The 15,206-nt window shown below is 39.5% G+C and overlaps 1 protein-coding gene across 1 annotated transcript in view; it reads right to left on the reverse strand.

Annotated features, from left to right (window-relative positions):
* The window catches only part of LOC146829994 (uncharacterized), a 135,976-nt gene that overhangs the window by 86,013 nt on the left and 34,757 nt on the right, over nt 1–15,206 (reverse strand). The window contains exons 10-16 of the mRNA XM_085604237.1: nt 13,291–13,431; nt 11,196–11,336; nt 9,101–9,241; nt 7,006–7,146; nt 4,911–5,051; nt 2,816–2,956; nt 721–861 (exon numbers count right to left, since the gene is read on the reverse strand). Coding sequence (XP_085460363.1) covers nt 721–861; nt 2,816–2,956; nt 4,911–5,051; nt 7,006–7,146; nt 9,101–9,241; nt 11,196–11,336; nt 13,291–13,431 — 987 coding nt within the window. The remainder of the gene's footprint in view (nt 1–720; nt 862–2,815; nt 2,957–4,910; nt 5,052–7,005; nt 7,147–9,100; nt 9,242–11,195; nt 11,337–13,290; nt 13,432–15,206) is intronic.

The raw sequence follows: 15,206 nt of genomic DNA on the forward strand, positions 1-15,206 counted from the left end.
CTACTCACCTTTAGTGGTTCCTTGGGGTCCCTTAGATTCTATATCCTCTCGACATTGTCCTGACTCGAGTGGTGGTTCTTATGCGACTTTCTTAGTATATGTTTTGATCCCCTCTGGGGCCCACTGTGCATTAGTGCTATTAACTGTGATTTATTTGATAAAGTATTGTGTGCTTTGTGTCTATCTCGGTTTAGGAACTTTTGTAATGTACTAGATAGTGTCATATAATATATACATATTATTAAAAATACTTTGTGTGGTTCTTTTCCATTTAATCTATCCTATAAGATTGCATTCTGATACAACACACTGCTTTATACTCCTTCAAGACTTAGCCTGAAGGCTGCTCTCCACAGCTACTACTTAGAGAGCTTTAACAGTTGTCTAAGACCTCTTAAATCACCATAAGGGTTGTATGGACTGGTGCACGGTGCCCGCTTACATTAGTGGACATCATATACCAGGCCAGCTTATCACAGAAGGCCATAGAAGTGATACCAACTTCGAAGTATTCAAAGTCAAACTTTCCTGTACTGCATAGAGAGTATGCTGGAGGCCATTGTGTCAGTAGTTTCTTATGTGAATTTGGCATGTGTTCTACAAAGAGGGGTATTTCGCTGTTCAAATCTAGTCAATCATTTAATATTTCAAAATATCCTCAACTGTTTTACAAGAAACCTGAAATTGAAAACACAGACGTCCTTCTTCTTAGCACCTTACCGTTCGGCTGAAGTGGATTGAAGCACCAGATGGTTCCCGGTTTGCTGTCATCATAGCAGCAGCCTTTTACATTGCACTGCTCTTTGGTGATTCCTCCGAAGCCACAGTTGACTCTTGATTTTGGTTCAATGGCACATTCGACTGTGGAATACACATTTGTTTACATAAAAAATACATCTTGCAATCACAGGTTAGCAAATGAAACTGCAGATTGTCTATCAAAATCCATCAGGTTGAATTTATATTATGCGTAAATCAATTGTAGATATGTTGGCAAATCCAGAGATTACACACATTGTGGTGCATTTTCTTTCTCTGCCAAGACAGAGAAGGAAACTCCATCAAAGATAGAGTTGTCCTGCATCAGTAGCTGTTTTTTCAACTTAGCAGATATAAGCTCTATGGACAAAAACACTTCAATGGAAAATCCACAAATGCCCTCCTCTGCCAGTGGATTTTCTGCGCTAGTGGAATTTCCATCTCAAAGTGTGGACACTACAGATGCACCCACAAAGTGGGAGTACACTGCCAATGACTGCATGTCTACTCTGTCAAATATGCTGGGTGAAGTAAATGTTACTAATCCTTAAGTGAAAGGCGACTCCCTTTGTTCAGCAGACTGCCACAGTAATGTCTCTAACAGAGTTAGTGGCAGATCCATCACTCAGATCAGGCAACTGATATTCAACAAGTTTTAGCATCATTTACTCAACAATGACACCATGGGTGAAGCAGCTGGATTATTTTACGTCATGGAATATCAGCCATATGCAGAACCCCAAATTAGCTATGCAGCTAAAAGTCCATGAAGGAAATCAACCATTTCCTGTGAGATTTTATTCACTGTCCTCCTTCAAATGAGTAGGTAAGTCTCTTACATTAATGCAACAATATTTTCCTCTAGAAATCTGCTGAAAAGTCCTCCTTACACTGGACAAATACGTTACAGTTATGTCCTGAGCAAACTAGTGCTGCAATAATTGGCAGAAAAATGAGATGAGCTGTTCTGGGTAATGTGTAGTGGGTTACATATGCGTCAGATTCAGAGACTCTCGTCTCTTTACATTTTAGAATGATTGCTCATTTCCTACAAAGCACTCATTACACAGGTGTTTTATTTAATCCTACTGTTCACTAAGACTTTTTCAAAATTCAAATTATCATTCTCTTTATATAGATATTTCTCAAATTGGCTATCTTACGAATATTTACCTGACGTCATCTGACAAAGTTGTTTTGGGTATTTTCTGTTATATCATTGGGAAGACAGGGAAGGGTCCTTAATCTTTAAAACTCCACCGCGACTTATGCGTAGAGTTGTACGGAGCCCGCAGTAGTGTTCCCACAGTGCATGCACTCACCGGGGGGTCCCTATCTACTCACCTTTAGTGGTTCCTTGGGGTCCCTTAGATTCTATATCCTCTCGACATTGTCCTGACTCGAGTGGTGGTTCTTATGCGACTTTCTTAGTATATGTTTTGATCCCCTCTGGGGCCCACTGTGCATTAGTGCTATTAACTGTGATTTATTTGATAAAGTATTGTGTGCTTTGTGTCTATCTCGGTTTAGGAACTTTTGTAATGTACTAGATAGTGTCATATAATATATACATATTATTAAAAATATTTTGTGTGGTTCTTTTCCATTTAATCTATCCTATAAGATTGCATTCTGATACAACACACTGCTTTATACTCCTTCAAGACTTAGCCTGAAGGCTGCTCTCGACAGCTACTACTTAGAGAGCTTTAACAGTTGTCTAAGACCTCTTAAATCACCATAAGGGTTGTATGGACTGGTGCACGGTGCCCGCTTACATTAGTGGATAGCATATACCAGGCCAGCTTATCACAGAAGGCCATAGAAGTGATACCAACTTCGAAGTATTCAAAGTCAAACTTTCCTGTACTGCATAGAGAGTATGCTGGAGGCCATTGTGTCAGTAGTTTCTTATGTGAATTTGGCATGTGTTCTACAAAGAGGGGTATTTCGCTGTTCAAATCTAGTCAATCATTTAATATTTCAAAATATCCTCAACTGTTTTACAAGAAACCGGAAATTGAAAACACAGACGTCCTTCTTCTTAGCACCTTACCGTTCGGCTGAAGTGGATTGAAGCACCAGATGGTTCCCGGTTTGCTGTCATCATAGCAGCAGCCTTTTACATTGCACTGCTCTTTGGTGATTCCTCCGAAGCCACAGTTGACTCTTGATTTTGGTTCAATGGCACATTCGACTGTGGAATACACATTTGTTTACATAAAAAATACATCTTGCAATCACAGGTTAGCAAATTAAACTGCAGATTGTCTATCAAAATCCATCAGGTTGAATTTATATAATGCGTAAATCAATTGTAGATATGTTGGCAAATCCAGAGATTACACACATTGTGGTGCATTTTCTTTCTCTGCCAAGACAGAGAAGGAAACTCCATCAAAGATAGAGTTGTCCTGCATCAGTCGCTGTTTTTTCAACTTAGCAGATATAAGCTCTATGGACAAAAACACTTCAATGGAAAATCCACAAATGCCCTCCTCTGCCAGTGGATTTTCTGCGCTAGTGGAATTTCCATCTCAAAGTGTGGACACTACAGATGCACCCACAAAGTGGGAGTACACTCACAATGACTGCATGTCTACTCTGTCAAATATGCTGGGTGAAGTAAATGTTACTAATCCTTAAGTGAAAGGCGACTCCCTTTGTTCAGCAGACTGCCACAGTAATGTCTCTAACAGAGTTAGTGGCAGAACCATCACTCAGATCAGGCAACTGATATTCAACAAGTTTTAGCATCATTTACTCATCAATGACACCATGGGTGAAGCAGCTGGATTATTTTACGTCATGGAATATCAGCCATATGCAGAACCCCAAATTAGCTATGCAGCTAAAAGTCCATGAAGGAAATCAACCATTTCCTGTGAGATTTTATTCACTGTCCTCCTTCAAATGAGTAGGTAAGTCTCTTACATTAATGCAACAATATTTTCCTCTAGAAATCTGCTGAAAAGTCCTCCTTACACTGGACAAATACGTTACAGTTATGTCCTGAGCAAACTAGTGCTGCAATAATTGGCAGAAAAATGAGATGAGCTGTTCTGGGTAATGTGTAGTGGGTTACATATGCGTCAGATTCAGAGACTCTCGTCTCTTTACATTTTAGAATGATTGCTCATTTCCTACAAAGCACTCATTACACAGGTGTTTTATTTAATCCTACTGTTCACTAAGACTTTTTCAAAATTCAAATTATCATTCTCTTTATATAGATATTTCTCAAATTGGCTATCTTACGAATATTTACCTGACGTCATCTGACAAAGTTGTTTTGGGTATTTTCTGTTATATCATTGGGAAGACAGGGAAGGGTCCTTAATCTTTAAAACTCCACCGCGACTTATGCGTAGAGTTGTACGGAGCCCGCAGTAGTGTTCCCACAGTGCATGCACTCACCGGGGGGTCCCTATCTACTCACCTTTAGTGGTTCCTTGGGGTCCCTTAGATTCTATATCCTCTCGACATTGTCCTGACTCGAGTGGTGGTTCTTATGCGACTTTCTTAGTATATGTTTTGATCCCCTCTGGGGCCCACTGTGCATTAGTGCTATTAACTGTGATTTATTTGATAAAGTATTGTGTGCTTTGTGTCTATCTCGGTTTAGGAACTTTTGTAATGTACTAGATAGTGTCATATAATATATACATATTATTAAAAATACTTTGTGTGGTTCTTTTCCATTTAATCTATCCTATAAGATTGCATTCTGATACAACACACTGCTTTATACTCCTTCAAGACTTAGCCTGAAGGCTGCTCTCGACAGCTACTACTTAGAGAGCTTTAACAGTTGTCTAAGACCTCTTAAATCACCATAAGGGTTGTATGGACTGGTGCATGGTGCCCGCTTACATTAGTGGATATCATATACCAGGCCAGCTTATCACAGAAGGCCATAGAAGTGATACCAACTTCGAAGTATTCAAAGTCAAACTTTCCTGTACTGCATAGAGAGTATGCTGGAGGCCATTGTGTCAGTAGTTTCTTATGTGAATTTGGCATGTGTTCTACAAAGAGGGGTATTTCGCTGTTCAAATCTAGTCAATCATTTAATATTTCAAAATATCCTCAACTGTTTTACAAGAAACCGGAAATTGAAAACACAGACGTCCTTCTTCTTAGCACCTTACCGTTCGGCTGAAGTGGATTGAAGCACCAGATGGTTCCCGGTTTGCTGTCATCATAGCAGCAGCCTTTTACATTGCACTGCTCTTTGGTGATTCCTCCGAAGCCACAGTTGACTCTTGATTTTGGTTCAATGGCACATTCGACTGTGGAATACACATTTGTTTACATAAAAAATACATCTTGCAATCACAGGTTAGCAAATTAAACTGCAGATTGTCTATCAAAATCCATCAGGTTGAATTTATATAATGCGTAAATCAATTGTAGATATGTTGGCAAATCCAGAGATTACACACATTGTGGTGCATTTTCTTTCTCTGCCAAGACAGAGAAGGAAACTCCATCAAAGATAGAGTTGTCCTGCATCAGTCGCTGTTTTTTCAACTTAGCAGATATAAGCTCTATGGACAAAAACACTTCAATGGAAAATCCACAAATGCCCTCCTCTGCCAGTGGATTTTCTGCGCTAGTGGAATTTCCATCTCAAAGTGTGGACACTACAGATGCACCCACAAAGTGGGAGTACACTCACAATGACTGCATGTCTACTCTGTCAAATATGCTGGGTGAAGTAAATGTTACTAATCCTTAAGTGAAAGGCGACTCCCTTTGTTCAGCAGACTGCCACAGTAATGTCTCTAACAGAGTTAGTGGCAGAACCATCACTCAGATCAGGCAACTGATATTCAACAAGTTTTAGCATCATTTACTCATCAATGACACCATGGGTGAAGCAGCTGGATTATTTTACGTCATGGAATATCAGCCATATGCAGAACCCCAAATTAGCTATGCAGCTAAAAGTCCATGAAGGAAATCAACCATTTCCTGTGAGATTTTATTCACTGTCCTCCTTCAAATGAGTAGGTAAGTCTCTTACATTAATGCAACAATATTTTCCTCTAGAAATCTGCTGAAAAGTCCTCCTTACACTGGACAAATACGTTACAGTTATGTCCTGAGCAAACTAGTGCTGCAATAATTGGCAGAAAAATGAGATGAGCTGTTCTGGGTAATGTGTAGTGGGTTACATATGCGTCAGATTCAGAGACTCTCGTCTCTTTACATTTTAGAATGATTGCTCATTTCCTACAAAGCACTCATTACACAGGTGTTTTATTTAATCCTACTGTTCACTAAGACTTTTTCAAAATTCAAATTATCATTCTCTTTATATAGATATTTCTCAAATTGGCTATCTTACGAATATTTACCTGACGTCATCTGACAAAGTTGTTTTGGGTATTTTCTGTTATATCATTGGGAAGACAGGGAAGGGTCCTTAATCTTTAAAACTCCACCGCGACTTATGCGTAGAGTTGTACGGAGCCCGCAGTAGTGTTCCCACAGTGCATGCACTCACCGGGGGGTCCCTATCTACTCACCTTTAGTGGTTCCTTGGGGTCCCTTAGATTCTATATCCTCTCGACATTGTCCTGACTCGAGTGGTGGTTCTTATGCGACTTTCTTAGTATATGTTTTGATCCCCTCTGGGGCCCACTGTGCATTAGTGCTATTAACTGTGATTTATTTGATAAAGTATTGTGTGCTTTGTGTCTATCTCGGTTTAGGAACTTTTGTAATGTACTAGATAGTGTCATATAATATATACATATTATTAAAAATACTTTGTGTGGTTCTTTTCCATTTAATCTATCCTATAAGATTGCATTCTGATACAACACACTGCTTTATACTCCTTCAAGACTTAGCCTGAAGGCTGCTCTCCACAGCTACTACTTAGAGAGCTTTAACAGTTGTCTAAGACCTCTTAAATCACCATAAGGGTTGTATGGACTGGTGCACGGTGCCCGCTTACATTAGTGGATATCATATACCAGGCCAGCTTATCACAGAAGGCCATAGAAGTGATACCAACTTCGAAGTATTCAAAGTCAAACTTTCCTGTACTGCATAGAGAGTATGCTGGAGGCCATTGTGTCAGTAGTTTCTTATGTGAATTTGGCATGTGTTCTACAAAGAGGGGTATTTCGCTGTTCAAATCTAGTCAATCATTTAATATTTCAAAATATCCTCAACTGTTTTACAAGAAACCGGAAATTGAAAACACAGACGTCCTTCTTCTTAGCACCTTACCGTTCGGCTGAAGTGGATTGAAGCACCAGATGGTTCCCGGTTTGCTGTCATCATAGCAGCAGCCTTTTACATTGCACTGCTCTTTGGTGATTCCTCCGAAGCCACAGTTGACTCTTGATTTTGGTTCAATGGCACATTCGACTGTGGAATACACATTTGTTTACATAAAAAATACATCTTGCAATCACAGGTTAGCAAATTAAACTGCAGATTGTCTATCAAAATCCATCAGGTTGAATTTATATAATGCGTAAATCAATTGTAGATATGTTGGCAAATCCAGAGATTACACACATTGTGGTGCATTTTCTTTCTCTGCCAAGACAGAGAAGGAAACTCCATCAAAGATAGAGTTGTCCTGCATCAGTCGCTGTTTTTTCAACTTAGCAGATATAAGCTCTATGGACAAAAACACTTCAATGGAAAATCCACAAATGCCCTCCTCTGCCAGTGGATTTTCTGCGCTAGTGGAATTTCCATCTCAAAGTGTGGACACTACAGATGCACCCACAAAGTGGGAGTACACTCACAATGACTGCATGTCTACTCTGTCAAATATGCTGGGTGAAGTAAATGTTACTAATCCTTAAGTGAAAGGCGACTCCCTTTGTTCAGCAGACTGCCACAGTAATGTCTCTAACAGAGTTAGTGGCAGAACCATCACTCAGATCAGGCAACTGATATTCAACAAGTTTTAGCATCATTTACTCATCAATGACACCATGGGTGAAGCAGCTGGATTATTTTACGTCATGGAATATCAGCCATATGCAGAACCCCAAATTAGCTATGCAGCTAAAAGTCCATGAAGGAAATCAACCATTTCCTGTGAGATTTTATTCACTGTCCTCCTTCAAATGAGTAGGTAAGTCTCTTACATTAATGCAACAATATTTTCCTCTAGAAATCTGCTGAAAAGTCCTCCTTACACTGGACAAATACGTTACAGTTATGTCCTGAGCAAACTAGTGCTGCAATAATTGGCAGAAAAATGAGATGAGCTGTTCTGGGTAATGTGTAGTGGGTTACATATGCGTCAGATTCAGAGACTCTCGTCTCTTTACATTTTAGAATGATTGCTCATTTCCTACAAAGCACTCATTACACAGGTGTTTTATTTAATCCTACTGTTCACTAAGACTTTTTCAAAATTCAAATTATCATTCTCTTTATATAGATATTTCTCAAATTGGCTATCTTACGAATATTTACCTGACGTCATCTGACAAAGTTGTTTTGGGTATTTTCTGTTATATCATTGGGAAGACAGGGAAGTGTCCTTAATCTTTAAAACTCCACCGCGACTTATGCGTAGAGTTGTACGGAGCCCGCAGTAGTGTTTCCACAGTGCATGCACTCACCGGGGGGTCCCTATCTACTCATCTTTAGTGGTTCCTTGGGGTCCCTTTGATTCTATATCCTCTCGACATTGTCCTGACTCGAGTGGTGGTTCTTATGCGACTTTCTTAGTATATGTTTTGATCCCCTCTGGGGCCCACTGTGCATTAGTGCTATTAACTGTGATTTATTTGATAAAGTATTGTGTGCTTTGTGTCTATCTCGGTTTAGGAACTTTTGTAATGTACTAGATAGTGTCATATAATATATACATATTATTAAAAATACTTTGTGTGGTTCTTTTCCATTTAATCTATCCTATAAGATTGCATTCTGATACAACACACTGCTTTATACTCCTTCAAGACTTAGCCTGAAGGCTGCTCTCCACAGCTACTACTTAGAGAGCTTTAACAGTTGTCTAAGACCTCTTAAATCACCATAAGGGTTGTATGGACTGGTGCACGGTGCCCGCTTACATTAGTTGACATCATATACCAGGCCAGCTTATCACAGAAGGCCATAGAAGTGATACCAACTTCGAAGTATTCAAAGTCAAACTTTCCTGTACTGCATAGAGAGTATGCTGGAGGCCATTGTGTCAGTAGTTTCTTATGTGAATTTGGCATGTGTTCTATAAAGAGGGGTATTTCGCTGTTCAAATCTAGTCAATCATTTAATATTTCAAAATATCCTCAACTGTTTTACAAGAAACCGGAAATTGAAAACACAGACGTCCTTCTTCTTAGCACCTTACCGTTCGGCTGAAGTGGATTGAAGCACCAGATGGTTCCCGGTTTGCTGTCATCATAGCAGCAGCCTTTTACATTGCACTGCTCTTTGGTGATTCCTCCGAAGCCACAGTTGACTCTTGATTTTGGTTCAATGGCACATTCGACTGTGGAATACACATTTGTTTACATAAAAAATACATCTTGCAATCACAGGTTAGCAAATTAAACTGCAGATTGTCTATCAAAATCCATCAGGTTGAATTTATATAATGCGTAAATCAATTGTAGATATGTTGGCAAATCCAGAGATTACACACATTGTGGTGCATTTTCTTTCTCTGCCAAGACAGAGAAGGAAACTCCATCAAAGATAGAGTTGTCCTGCATCAGTAGCTGTTTTTTCAACTTAGCAGATATAAGCTCTATGGACAAAAACACTTCAATGGAAAATCCACAAATGCCCTCCTCTGCCAGTGGATTTTCTGCGCTAGTGGAATTTCCATCTCAAAGTGTGGACACTACAGATGCACCCACAAAGTGGGAGTACACTCACAATGACTGCATGTCTACTCTGTCAAACATGCTGGGTGAAGTAAATGTTACTAATCCTTAAGTGAAAGGCGACTCCCTTTGTTCAGCAGACTGCCACAGTAATGTCTCTAACAGAGTTAGTGGCAGATCCATCACTCAGATCAGGCAACTGATATTCAACAAGTTTTAGCATCATTTACTCAACAATGACACCATGGGTGAAGCAGCTGGATTATTTTACGTCATGGAATATCAGCCATATGCAGAACCCCAAATTAGCTATGCAGCTAAAAGTCCATGAAGGAAATCAACCATTTCCTGTGAGATTTTATTCACTGTCCTCCTTCAAATGAGTAGGTAAGTCTCTTACATTAATGCAACAATATTTTCCTCTAGAAATCTGCTGAAAAGTCCTCCTTACACTGGACAAATATGTTACAGTTATGTCCTGAGCAAACTAGTGCTGCAATAATTGGCAGAAAAATGAGATGAGCTGTTCTGGGTAATGTGTAGTGGGTTACATATGCGTCAGATTCAGAGACTCTCGTCTCTTTACATTTTAGAATGATTGCTCATTTCCTACAAAGCACTCATTACACAGGTGTTTTATTTAATCCTACTGTTCACTAAGACTTTTTCAAAATTCAAATTATCATTCTCTTTATATAGATATTTCTGAAATTGGCTACCTTACGAATATTTACCTGACGTCATCTGACAAAGTTGTTTTGGGTATTTTCTGTTATATCATTGGGAAGACAGGGAAGGGTCCTTAATCTTTAAAACTCCACCGCGACTTATGCGTAGAGTTGTACGGAGCCCGCAGTAGTGTTCCCACAGTGCATGCACTCACCGGGGGGTCCCTATCTACTCATCTTCAGTGGTTCCTTGGGGTCCCTTAGATTCTATATCCTCTCGACATTGTCCTGACTCGAGTGGTGGTTCTTATGCGACTTTCTTAGTATATGTTTTGATCCCCTCTGGGGCCCACTGTGCATTAGTGCTATTAACTGTGATTTATTTGATAAAGTATTGTGTGCTTTGCGTCTATCTCGGTTTAGGAACTTTTGTAATGTACTAGATAGTGTCATATAATATATACATATTATTAAAAATACTTTGTGTGGTTCTTTTCCATTTAATCTATCCTATAGGATTGCATTCTGATACAACACACTGCTTTATACTCCTTCAAGACTTAGCCTGAAGGCTGCTCTCCACAGCTACTACTTAGAGAGCTTTAACAGTTGTCTAAGACCTCTTAAATCACCATAAGGGTTGTATGGACTGGTGCACGGTGCCCGCTTACATTAGTGGACATCATATACCAGGCCAGCTTATCACAGAAGGCCATAGAAGTGATACCAACTTCGAAGTATTCAAAGTCAAGCTTTCCTGTACTGCATAGAGAGTATGCTGGAGGCCATTGTGTCAGTAGTTTCTTATGTGAATTTGGCATGTGTTCTACAAAGAGGGGTATTTCGCTGTTCAAATCTAGTCAATCATTTAATATTTCAAATTATCCTCAACTGTTTTACAAGAAACCGGAAATTGAAAACACAGACGTCCTTCTTCTTAGCACCTTACCGTTCGGCTGAAGTGGATTGAAGCACCAGATGGTTCCCGGTTTGCTGTCATCATAGCAGCAGCCTTTTACATTGCACTGCTCTTTGGTGATTCCTCCGAAGCCACAATTGACTCTTGATTTTGGTTCAATGGCACATTCGACTGTGGAAAACACATTTGTTTACATAAAAAATACATCTTGCAATCACAGGTTAGCAAGTTAAACTGCAGATTGTCTATCAAAATCCATCAGGTTGAATTTATATAATGCTTAAATCAATTGTAGATATGTTGGCAAATCCAGAGATTACACACATTGTGGTGCATTTTCCTTCTCTGCCAAGACAGAGAAGGAAACTCCATCAAAGATAGAGTTGTCCTGCATCAGTAGCTGTTTTTTCAATTTAGCAGATATAAGCACTATGGACAAAAACACTTCAATGGAAAATCCACAAATGGCCTCCTCTGCCAGTGGATTTTCTGCGCTAGTGGAATTTCCATCTCAAAGTGTGGACACTACAGATGCACCCACAAAGTGGGAGTACACTGCCAATGACTGCATGTCTACTCTGTCAAATATGCTGGGTGAAGTAAATGTTACTAATCCTTAAGTGAAAGGCGACTCCCTTTGTTCAGCAGACTGCCACAGTAATGTCTCTAACAGAGTTAGTGGCAGATCCATCACTCAGATTAGGCAACTGATATTCAACAAGTTTTAGCATCATTTACTCAACAATGACACCATGGGTGAAGCAGCTGGATTATTTTACGTCATGGAATATCAGCCATATGCAGAACCCCAAATTAGCTATGCAGCTAAAAGTCCATGAAGGAAATCAACCATTTCCTGTGAGATTTTATTCACTGTCCTCCTTCAAATGAGTAGGTAAGTCTCTTACATTAATGCAACAATATTTTCCTCTAGAAATCTGCTGAAAAGTCCTCCTTACACTGGACAAATACGTTACAGTTATGTCCTGAGCAAACTAGTGCTGCAATAATTGGCAGAAAAATGAGATGAGCTGTTCTGGGTAATGTGTAGTGGGTTACATATGCGTCAGATTCAGAGACTCTCGTCTCTTTACATTTTAGAATGATTGCTCATTTCCTACAAAGCACTCATTACACAGGTGTTTTATTTAATCCTACTGTTCACTAAGACTTTTTCAAAATTCAAATTATCATTCTCTTTATGTAGATATTTCTCAAATTGGCTATCTTACGAATATTTACCTGACGTCATCTGACAAAGTTGTTTTGGGTATTTTCTGTTATATCATTGGGAAGACAGGGAAGGGTCCTTAATCTTTAAAACTCCACCGCGACTTATGCGTAGAGTTGTACGGAGCCCTCAGTAGTGTTCCCACAGTGCATGCACTCACCGGGGGGTCCCTATCTACTCATCTTTAGTGGTTCCTTGGGGTCCCTTAGATTCTATATCCTCTCGACATTGTCCTGACTCGAGTGGTGGTTCTTATGCGACTTTCTTAGTATATGTTTTGATCCCCTCTGGGGCCCACTGTGCATTAGTGCTATTAACTGTGATTTATTTGATAAAGTATTGTGTGCTTTGTGTCTATCTCGGTTTAGGAACTTTTGTAATGTACTAGATAGTGTCATATAATATATACATATTATTAAAAATACTTTGTGTGGTTCTTTTCCATTTAATCTATCCTATAAGATTGCATTCTGATACAACACACTGCTTTATACTCCTTCAAGACTTAGCCTGAAGGCTGCTCTCCACAGCTACTACTTAGAGAGCTTTAACAGTTGTCTAAGACCTCTTAAATCACCATAAGGGTTGTATGGACTGGTGCACGGTGCCCGCTTACATTAGTGGACATCATATACCAGGCCAGCTTATCACAGAAGGCCATAGAAGTGATACCAACTTCGAAGTATTCCAAGTCAAGCTTTCCTGTACTGCATAGAGAGTATGCTGGAGGCCATTGTGTCAGTAGTTTCTTATGTGAATTTGGCATGTGTTCTACAAAGAGGGATATTTCGCTGTTCAAATCTAGTCAATCATTTAATATTTCAAAATATCCTCAACTGTTTTACAAGAAACCGGAAATTGAAAACACAGACGTCCTTCTTCTTAGCACCTTACCGTTCGGCTGAAGTGGATTGAAGCACCAGATGGTTCCCGGTTTGCTGTCATCATAGCAGCAGCCTTTTACATTGCACTGCTCTTTGGTGATTCCTCCGAAGCCACAGTTGACTCTTGATTTTGGTTCAATGGCACATTCGACTGTGGAAAACACATTTGTTTACATAAAAAATACATCTTGCAATCACAGGTTAGCAAATTAAACTGCAGATTGTCTATCAAAATCCATCAGGTTGAATTTATATAATGCGTAAATCAATTGTAGATATGTTGGCAAATCCAGAGATTACACACATTGTGGTGCATTTTCTTTCTCTGCCAAGACAGAGAAGGAAACTCCATCAAAGATAGAGTTGTCCTGCATCAGTAGCTGTTTTTTCAACTTAGCAGATATCAGCACTATGGACAAAAACACTTCAATGGAAAATCCACAAATGCCCTCCTCTGCCAGTGGATTTTCTGCGCTAGTGGAATTTCCATCTCAAAGTGTGGACACTACAGATGCACCCACAAAGTGGGAGTACACTGCCAATGACTGCATGTCTACTCTGTCAAATATGCTGGGTGAAGTAAATGTTACTAATCCTTAAGTGAAAGGCGACTCCCTTTGTTCAGCAGACTGCCACAGTAATGTCTCTAACAGAGTTAGTGGCAGATCCATCACTCAGATCAGGCAACTGATATTCAACAAGTTTTAGCATCATTTACTCAACAATGACACCATGGGTGAAGCAGCTGGATTATTTTACGTCATGGAATATCAGCCATATGCAGAACCCCAAATTAGCTATGCAGCTAAAAGTCCATGAAGGAAATCAACCATTTCCTGTGAGATTTTATTCACTGTCCTCCTTCAAATGAGTAGGTAAGTCTCTTACATTAATGCAACAATATTTTCCTCTAGAAATCTGCTGAAAAGTCCTCCTTACACTGGACAAATATGTTACAGTTATGTCCTGAGCAAACTAGTGCTGCAATAATTGGTAGAAAAATGAGATGAGCTGTTCTGGGTAATGTGTAGTGGGTTACATATGCGTCAGATTCAGAGACTCTCGTCTCTTTACATTTTAGAATGATTGCTCATTTCCTACAAAGCACTCATTACACAGGTGTTTTATTTAATCCTACTGTTCACTAAGACTTTTTCAAAATTCAAATTATCATTCTCTTTATATAGATATTTCTCAAATTGGCTATCTTACGAATATTTACCTGACGTCATCTGACAAAGTTGTTTTGGGTATTTTCTGTTATATCATTGGGAAGACAGGGAAGTGTCCTTAATCTTTAAAACTCCACCGCGACTTATGCGTAGAGTTGTACGGAGCCCGCAGTAGTGTTCCCACAGTGCATGCACTCACCGGGGGGTCCCTATCTACTCATCTTTAGTGGTTCCTTGGGGTCCCTTAGATTCTATATCCTCTCGACATTGTCCTGACTCGAGTGGTGGTTCTTATGCGACTTTCTTAGTATATGTTTTGATCCCCTCTGGGGCCCACTGTGCATTAGTGCTATTAACTGTGATTTATTTGATAAAGTATTGTGTGCTTTGTGTCTATCTCGGTTTAGGAACTTTTGTAATGTACTAGATAGTGTCATATAATATATACATATTATTAAAAATACTTTGTGTGGTTCTTTTCCATTTAATCTATTTTATAAGATTGCATTCTGATACAACACACTGCTTTATACTCCTTCAAGACTTAGCCTGAAGGCTGCTCTCCACAGCTACTACTTAGAGAGCTTTAACAGTTGTCTAAGACCTCTTAAATCACCATAAGGGTTGTATGGACTGGTGCACGGTGCCCGCTTACATTAGTGGACATCATATACCAGTCCAGCTTATCACAGAAGGCCATAGAAGTGATACCAACTTCGAAGTATTCAAAGTCAAGCTTTCCTGTGCTGCATAG

Source organism: Triturus cristatus, chromosome 5_1, assembly GCF_964204655.1.
Source record: "Triturus cristatus chromosome 5_1, aTriCri1.1, whole genome shotgun sequence".
Lineage (NCBI taxonomy): Eukaryota > Metazoa > Chordata > Amphibia > Caudata > Salamandridae > Triturus > Triturus cristatus.